Source organism: Syzygium oleosum, unplaced genomic scaffold, assembly GCF_021117445.2.
Source record: "Syzygium oleosum isolate NSW1041296 unplaced genomic scaffold, Sole_v2.1 Sole_v2.13, whole genome shotgun sequence".
NCBI lineage: Eukaryota > Viridiplantae > Streptophyta > Magnoliopsida > Myrtales > Myrtaceae > Syzygium > Syzygium oleosum.
This window is the reverse complement of record NW_026607497.1, coordinates 5,178,366-5,186,653: the sequence shown is the minus strand read 5'-3', so window position 1 is coordinate 5,186,653 and position 8,288 is coordinate 5,178,366. Positions and strand designations below refer to the sequence as shown.

General features: G+C 44.5%; 1 protein-coding gene across 1 annotated transcript; it reads left to right on the top strand.

Annotated features, from left to right (window-relative positions):
• The first annotated feature begins 550 nt into the window (after positions 1–550).
• Positions 551–3,308, top strand: LOC115675132 (uncharacterized). The gene is made up of 2 exons (XM_030597743.2): positions 551–895; positions 1,005–3,308. Exons 1-2 carry the CDS (start codon positions 551–553, stop codon positions 3,306–3,308), a joined length of 2,649 nt encoding a protein of 882 aa, XP_030453603.2.
• The last annotated feature ends 4,980 nt before the right edge of the window (positions 3,309–8,288 follow it).

Sequence of the window (8,288 nt, the reverse complement as noted above, 5' to 3'; positions counted from 1 at the left end):
GCGTGAATGGAAGCGACATGAGGAATCAAGGCCATTAACAGTGGAGCAAACAATCACCATAAACTTGGGTAATGATGAAAATGTCAAGGAAATAAAGATCGGGGCAAGTCTTTCGAAAGCAGAGGCCGAAAAAATGGTTCGCCTTCTTAAAGAATATCAGGATGTGTTCGCCTGGACGTACGCTGACATGCCGGGATTGGATCCAGAAATTGTAGAGCATGCTCTACCAACTGATCCTGACATACCGCTGAGGAAGCAAAAACTCCGAAGGACCAAGCCAGAGTTATCCAAGAAAATCGAGGAGGAGGTTATGAAATTGCTAAAAGTGGGGTTCATCGAAGTGTCGCATTACTCCGATTGGATAGCAAACATTGTGCCAATGATGAAGAAAGACGGTTGAGTCAGGGTCTGTGTGGACTATCGCGACTTAAACCGAGCTAGTCCAAAGGATGACTTTCCACTCCCACATATAGATGTCTTGGTCGATAGTACTGCAGGATTCGAATTGTTCTTCTTCATGGATGGATTTTAAGGGTATAATCAAATCCGTATGAAGAAGGAGGATAGGAGCAAGACCTCGTTTATAACCCCGTGGGGGACCTTTTGCTACAAGGTGATGCCTTTCGGTCTGAAAAACGCCGGGGAAACATATCAAAGGGCCATGGTCGCGTTATTTCACGACATGATGCACAAGGAGATCGAGGAGTATGTAGACGATATGATTGCGAAATCAAGACGAGGCGAAGACCATGTCGAAGTTTTGCAGAAGTTGTTTGATCGCCTCCGAAAGTTTAAGTTGCGCCTCAATCCCGCGAAATGTGTATTTGGGGCAAAGTCTGGAAAATTATTAGGGTTTATAGTTAGTAACAAAGGCATCGAGATTGACCCGTCGAAGGTAATGGCCATTTGCGACTTACAGCCCCCGGCCACTGTCAGAGAAGTCCGCAGTTTGTTGGGACGGTTAAATTATGTGGCAAGATTTATCTGCCAGTTGTCAGAAACAGCAAGGCCATTTTTCAAAACTCTTGAAGAACAACGCGAAAATCGAATGGGACGCCGAATGTCGGGATGCCTTTGAAAAGATAAAGTGTTATCTGAGTCATTCCCCGATCTTGGTCCCGCCAGTGCCCAAAGTTCCATTAATTTTGTATCTAACTATCCATGATGAATCACTGGGAGCCATGCTGGCCCAAAAAAGGCCGAACGATGGGAAGGAACGCGCAATATATTATCTCAGCAAGAAATTCACTACCTCCGAGGTGAACTATCCGGAGGTTGAGAAGACGTGCATAGCCTTGGTCTGGGTGTTGCACAGGCTACGCCAATACACCCTCCATCACCAAGTTCTGCTAGTAACTGAGAATAATCCCATCAAGTATCTCTTAGAGAAGCCAGCCTTGGTGGGGAAGCTGGCCAAGTGGCAGATTCTAATTTCAGAATTCGACGTGCAAAGCTTGGGGCAAAAGTCCGTAAAGGGCAGAGCCATAGCGGACATGCTAGCGGAAAATCTTGAAAAAGCGGAAGACCCCGATGAAGATGGTGACATGGATAGGCAGATCTTATTTACGTCGAATGACAAATGGACTATGTACTTTGATGGTGCAGTCAACTTATCTGGTTCCGGTACTGGGGCAGTTGTCGTCTCCCCGGATAGTCAGCACCACCCTGTGGCTGCCAAATTGACTTTCCCTTGCACGAATAACATCGTGGAATACGAAGAGTGTATCCTTGGCCTTCAAGCTGCTATTGACATGGGGATCCAAAAATTGCAAGTCTATGGCGATTCGGCCCTCATTATCCTTCAAACCAAAGGCAAGTGGCGAACGCGGGATCCAAAACTAGTCCCGTATCATGAGTTTCTGGAAGAGCTGGCGAAAGAATTCCAAGAAATATCATTCGATTACCTACCCAAGTCTCAGAATCAGTTCGCTGATGCTTTAGCCACATTATCGTCAATGCTGCAAGCAACAAAAGGCTTGGACATCGAACCATTAAGGATTGAAATCCTTAAGCGTCCGGCCTATTGTATGATAATTGAAGAAGAGCCTGATGGAGAATCATGGTACCATGACATTCTGAATTACCTGCAGAAAGGTGAGTTCCCTCAAGGAAGTGAAGCATCAGACAGGAAATATCTGATGAAGCTGGCCTCAAAATTCTTCATTAGCGGGGATGCACTTTACAAAAGATCTAATGACTCAGTGTTACTGAGATGTATCGACGCGAAAGAGGCCAATCGTTTGATGAAAGAGATACATGAAGGGGAATGTGGCCCCCACATGAACGGCCATCTCCTAGCAAAGAAGATCATGCGACTCGGGTACTATTGGTTGGCCATGGAGTCTGATTATATTCAGCATGTGCGATGCTACCATCGATGTCAAATTTATGGAGATAGGATTAATGCTCCGTCGAACAAACTCCATCAGATGTCTCAAGCTTGGCCGTTTTCCATGTGGGGGATAGATATAATTGGACCGATCAACCCTAAGGCATCAAACGGACACAGATTTATCTTAGTAGCAATCGACTACTTTATGAAGTGGATTGAGGCCAATTCATATGCTAATGTCACCGCAAAGAACGTGGCCAAGTTCATTCGCCGCGATATCATCGCCCGTTACGGAGTTCCGAAAGCAATCATCACTGACAATGGCTCCAATTTGAACAACAAGATCGTGGATGGATTGCTCGATACATTTCGGGTCCGGCATATGAATTCATCACCATATCGCCTTCAAATGAATGGGGCAGTCGAAGCGGCAAACAAGAACATAAAGAAGATCTTATCAAAGATTGCTGAGAATTATCACGATTGGCATGAAAGACTTCCATATGCATTGATGGCATATCGGACATCGATCCGCACCTCGACTGGAGCAACTCCTTTTTCGTTAGTATATGGAATGGAAGAGGTCCTACCCGTGGAAGTCGAAATTCCGTCCTTAAGGGTTCTCTCTCAGGCAAAGCTTGATGAGGCCGAATGGGTACGACAAAGGCATGAACAGTTGAACATGATCGATGGGAGCAGATTACAAGCCATATGTCACGGTCAATGCTATCAGAAACGAGTAGCGAAGTCGTTCAATCGAAAAGTTCGTCCCCGACACCTCAAAGTCAACGACTTGATATTGAGGAAGGTGATATCAATTGTACGTGACCCTCATGGCAAATTTGCCCCGACTTATGAAGGCCCTTATATCATCAAAAAGATCCTGCCAGGTGGTGCTTTAGTGTTAGTGGAAATGGATGGCCACGAGTTGTCAAAACCTGTAAACTCTGACGCAGTCAAGAAGTATTTTCCATAAATGAAATCAAGGCTAGAAAGCTGTTTCTCGTGCAATCCAAATCACTTAGTATCATGCATGTCATGCATACATTTCCATACATAGACATGTGTTTGTGTTTCAGGTATCCAATCGCAACGAAATGAAGGATGAACAACGAAGAGGCTGAAGTACAGGGACGAGAAACATTTCTCGTGATAATAATTCTTTGAACGAATGCTCAAAGTCATGTTTGGTGATTGATCGTTATGCGGTTATGAACTTTCCTGTGCATGTGAATGATAAGTCAAAATGCCCATGTCTTTTGAAAATGGACTTCGTAATGATTTTTATCTGTCTAAGTCACCAATTCCACTGAGGATCATTAAAATGGACAATTTAATGAGTGGTGCGGAAATGCTTGAATATGCTAAATGAGACGTATCGAAATGATGAAAGGCAAGCCATGTTCCATACACTGTACCATGTACTAATTCCTAGTGAGTTGAGCAGAAAAATTCCATGTTCGCAAAGTGAAGGGTTATCTCGCAAAAGGTACGGCAACTAAAATGATGAGAGGCATTTCATTCGTCCATCGCAAACGCTATAGGTTACCATTTGCTTAACCCTTTTGAGCTCAAACACTTGTGAAGCTTCTTTCATACTACCCCTGTCAAGAACCACCCCACACCGGGGCAAATCGGAGGTGAGTCGGCACATCGAGGTGCGAAAATGGGTAGAAAATTTTCTTGCTTTTGCTTTTAGTAATCTTTGAGTGCCTCTATTACAAATGAACTAGTACGTGAATTCAAGTGCCTTAAGACGACGAAAAGCGTTTCTTTCTCTATCCTACACACTTATATCCATTGAACGACCCAATCGAGCCTACAATTTTGCTTCTCATGAACCCAGTTGGTGATCGTCCCCCACACCGGGGCAAGGCAAAAGTCACCACTGTTCGAGCATCATGGTCCGGAGTGTTGACTAAAGATGAGGACTTGAGAGTTCAATAGCATTGTATTGTTTAAATTTGTCTAGGCCAATCCATAAGCAAAAAAAAAAAAAAGTGAAAACTAGGGGCACGAAAAAGCAGTGTACCTGGTAAAAGCAAGGCCTATGCCCATAGATATAAATGTTGAAAAAAAAAAAGAAGGGGGGGATGAACTAGGGGCATTAAAGGCAGTGTGCCCGTCAGAGTGAGGCCAGCGCCCATGTATTAAATAAGAAGCAAAATGTTGAGATGATATGTGTTGAAATCACAAAACCAGCCCTAGTCAAGCAATAGTCGTCCTTCAAGTCTCAAGGAGACGAGTGCCAAATGGTTAAGATCGATAGTGCATTTCTGAGGATAATCCCCAATGGCGAAGAAGAAGATCGGTGACGATGTCAAGATGATCACCAACTCTCACCCCAATACATATCATTGAGCCTGTGATCCTTTCGTTTCTCAACCCATGAACCCAACCTACGTTACGTTCTTCGTAAAGTTTTTTCTGATTGAGGCACTTGAGTCAACGTAGGAGTTCATATGTTTATAAGCATCGCTCGAAGAAGTGCAAACAAGACTATTTTCTATCCTATTTCGCAGAGTTCTCGACTTGTAAACCCGAAGATGATCACGAAGTATTTATTTCATAGCTTCGACTCGGACAGTCTCATTTGTTAAACAATCGATCAAGCTTATCTTACCAAGCTTATCTTACAGTCCTGATGAAGACCTCTCAGATTGGTAAGGTTGTATTGTTTGCGAGAATACTTGGACCTTTGTCGACGTGATGATCGTAAGACAGAGTGATTCTCACAAAAAAAACCCTTTTAGATGAGAGTGAACAAAAGTCCTTTCTAATTGAAAGTCCCTCATTTAGCATTTTCAAGATGATTCATGCTATGAGTGGAAATTGTCTTAAATGATAATTATCCCCGGTGGAAAGTTGGCGATGCGGACATGTTAAAATGTTACACATGAACTCCAATGGAATTGATCTTGAAGCATGTGTTTTAGAAAGTGCCAGTCGTCTATTTCCGAGATGAATGCATGTACCTGTTATTACTAATCCTGAAAGACAGGTGACGTTTCCTCAGACACCCACCTTCAAGCTGATCTCGGAAATGCTAAGATACATCTAAGCATTCATGGATTCCCAAGACCCTGTTGGCAAGGACACAATAGGCAATCTATCAAACCCTCGAACAAGGACCCCTAAGTGTTTGAGTCTTTTTAAGCTTCGTTGACAGAGAGCCTTTAGGCAATCCGATCTGACCTACAGGTATGCACACCTAGGTACGTTTCCAAAGGTTTGTGGTCCAACCTTAAACCACGCTTTCCAAAAGGTTTATGAAAACCTTAAACCACGCTTTCCAAAAGGTTTGTGGTCCAACCTTAAATCACGTTTCCCAGAGGTTTGTGGTCCAACCTTAAACCACGCTTTTTAAACGGTTTGTGGTCCAACCTTAAACCACGTTTTCCAGAGGTTTGTGGTCCAACCTTAAACCACGCTCTTCAAAAGGTTTGTGGTCCAACCTTAAACCACGTTTCCAAAGGTTTGTGGTCTAACCTTAAACCACGTTTTCCAAAGGTTTGTGGTCCAACCTTAAACCATGCTTTTCAAAGGTTTGCGGTCCAACCTTAAACCACTCTTTTCAAAAGGTTTGTGGTCTGTGACATTCCGAAATTCCACCAATTGGAATTTATTGAATAATTGAGTTTTATGAAATGTGCTCGTAGTAAGTTCTCGCCCGGAACTAATCATTTCTGGGAATGCTAACCATTAGGGAAAGGCTAATATGGGAATTAAATTCGCGCGACTAAAGGAAATTCGATCGTGAATGGATTTCGACCATTAAATCGCGTAAGTGATATTTTGAGCCACTATTGGCCGATTCAAGGATAGTTAGGGGTCAGTTCGCCACTGTCCTAGTAGTGGATCGCGGGTGATTCCGTTGGACCACAAAACGACTTGACGAATGATTCCGAAATTATACCGAACGATCGTACCCCTCGGATCAAGTGATTGATCTTTGCGATTTTAATGACAACCGAGGTCGTCACGCACTGAACGGACTTGCACGTGACTCGATTTAGTATTAGTCATAAGTCGATTTCGCGAATTTCCCCAGCAAGCCGCCCGTTAGCTCGAGAAACGCTCGAGATGCGTTTAATAGAATTTAATTATTGAATTTTTGCCCAAATTGGACACCGGAAAATTAGGAAGTCATGCCGGAATGTTAGGACGACGTTGCACGTGACACGTGTGAATTTTTGGTGCGCTCAAATCCTTCGGAAAAACTCGATTTGGTCAAGAAACGAAGAAAGTGACCAAAATACCCCTAAAGGTTATTAAATGACAAGTTTTAAGGGTAAAGGGTATTATCGTCATTTTTCGTTTGGGTCATTGGCATTATTTAAGTCAAATTTTGGTCTTCCTTCCCCATTCTCTCCTTCCTTTTCTCACTATCAGCCCCCTCCCCCATTTGGTTTTTTTTTTTTCTCTTCTTTCCACCGTGGGCTTTCCTTGGCCGTTTCTCTCCACCGCCGCTCGCCGCCGCTTGCCACACCGCTGGACCGCCACCTTGCCGTCGCCGTGCCGCCCTCCAACCTTACCGTCTCTCTCTCTTTCCCCTCTCTTTCTCTCTCTCCCCGTGACCCATTTCCGGCCGTGCAAGACCACGCCACCGCCGGACCGCCGCCGTGCAAGCCGGAAGCCACCGTGAGTTGTTCGCCTTCGCCATAGAGCGCCACCGCTTTCCGTTCTAGCCGTTTTAGCCTAGAACACGGTAAGTCATACTCTAATCCCGATTTAGGATTTTGGGTATCGCCGAACAATTTGATTTTGGGTGAAATTGGACTTGTGCGGGTGCGAAACGTTGGGGCTTTAGACCGGGAATGTATGGCGGGCCTTAAGGAATTAATTTGGAATTTTTGGAGGACGATTTGAGGGAATTTTAAGCTAAGGATCACTGTTCACGAGCTGTGATTCACTGTTCACGAGGCTGTGATGCTCGGTTCGGGACGAAAGTTGGATTTTTAGAACCGGTATTTAATGGCGAGAAAGTCCCATGAAGGATCGGAATTAATCCGATGCCACTAGAAAGCGGGTAAGTCGCGCTCTAAACCCAATTTAGGACTTCGGGTATCGACGGGCGATTTTGGGCGAAATCTGTATAAAGTTAGGTGCGGAATTGTATGAATTGGTAGTGGAAATTTTATGGCGGGCCTTAGGATTTAATTCGGGCATTAATTATTGGAAATTAGAAAATAACAGTGGCTGTGATTTACTGTTCACGGGGCCGTGATGGGCCGATCGGGACGCAAGTTGGATTTTTAGAATCGAGAATTTATGGTGAGAAAGTCCCGTAAAGGACCAGAATCAATTTGGCGTCGTTTGGTGGGAGAAAAATAGCGATTTCTGTGTTTAATGTGCGTTTGGAAAATAATTTAGTTGTGGTGATTAAATTGAGTATGTTGTTGTGCAATTGGGTGACTGTATATGCTTGTTGGGTGCACATGTGAGTTAGATTAAATTAATTATTGGTATTGCCATGTCCTATGCTGAATGTGCATGAGCTACGTATAAAATAATGCGTGTGCGGGCCACGTGTGAAGGGCCAGTTGCGTGTGATAAATGCATGTGGAGCGTGGGCATGAGTGAGAAGGAAATTGTGGTGTGGCAAGTGATGGTGGGAAAGTGTGTGAAAGTGCGAAAGTGCGAGTTTGGGATCGGGCCGAGTATCATAAACTCGGGCAGCGATCACGTAGGTCTGTTGCATTTGGCACAGGCCGAGGCTTGAAAAAGCAAGAATGAGAATCGGTCCGAGGCACGATCAGCTCGGGTGAGACAGGCATTGGACCGAGGCATTATAAGCTCGGGTTCCGATCATGTAGGCCTGTCGCATTTGGTGCAGGCTGAATGTTGGATCGCAGTGTACCTGAGGCGTGTACTTCAACGCGGGTCACTGGCGAGGGTTGAGAAATGCCCGGTATTACCGGAAGACTGCCAGCCTGAGGCGTGTACTTCAACGCGG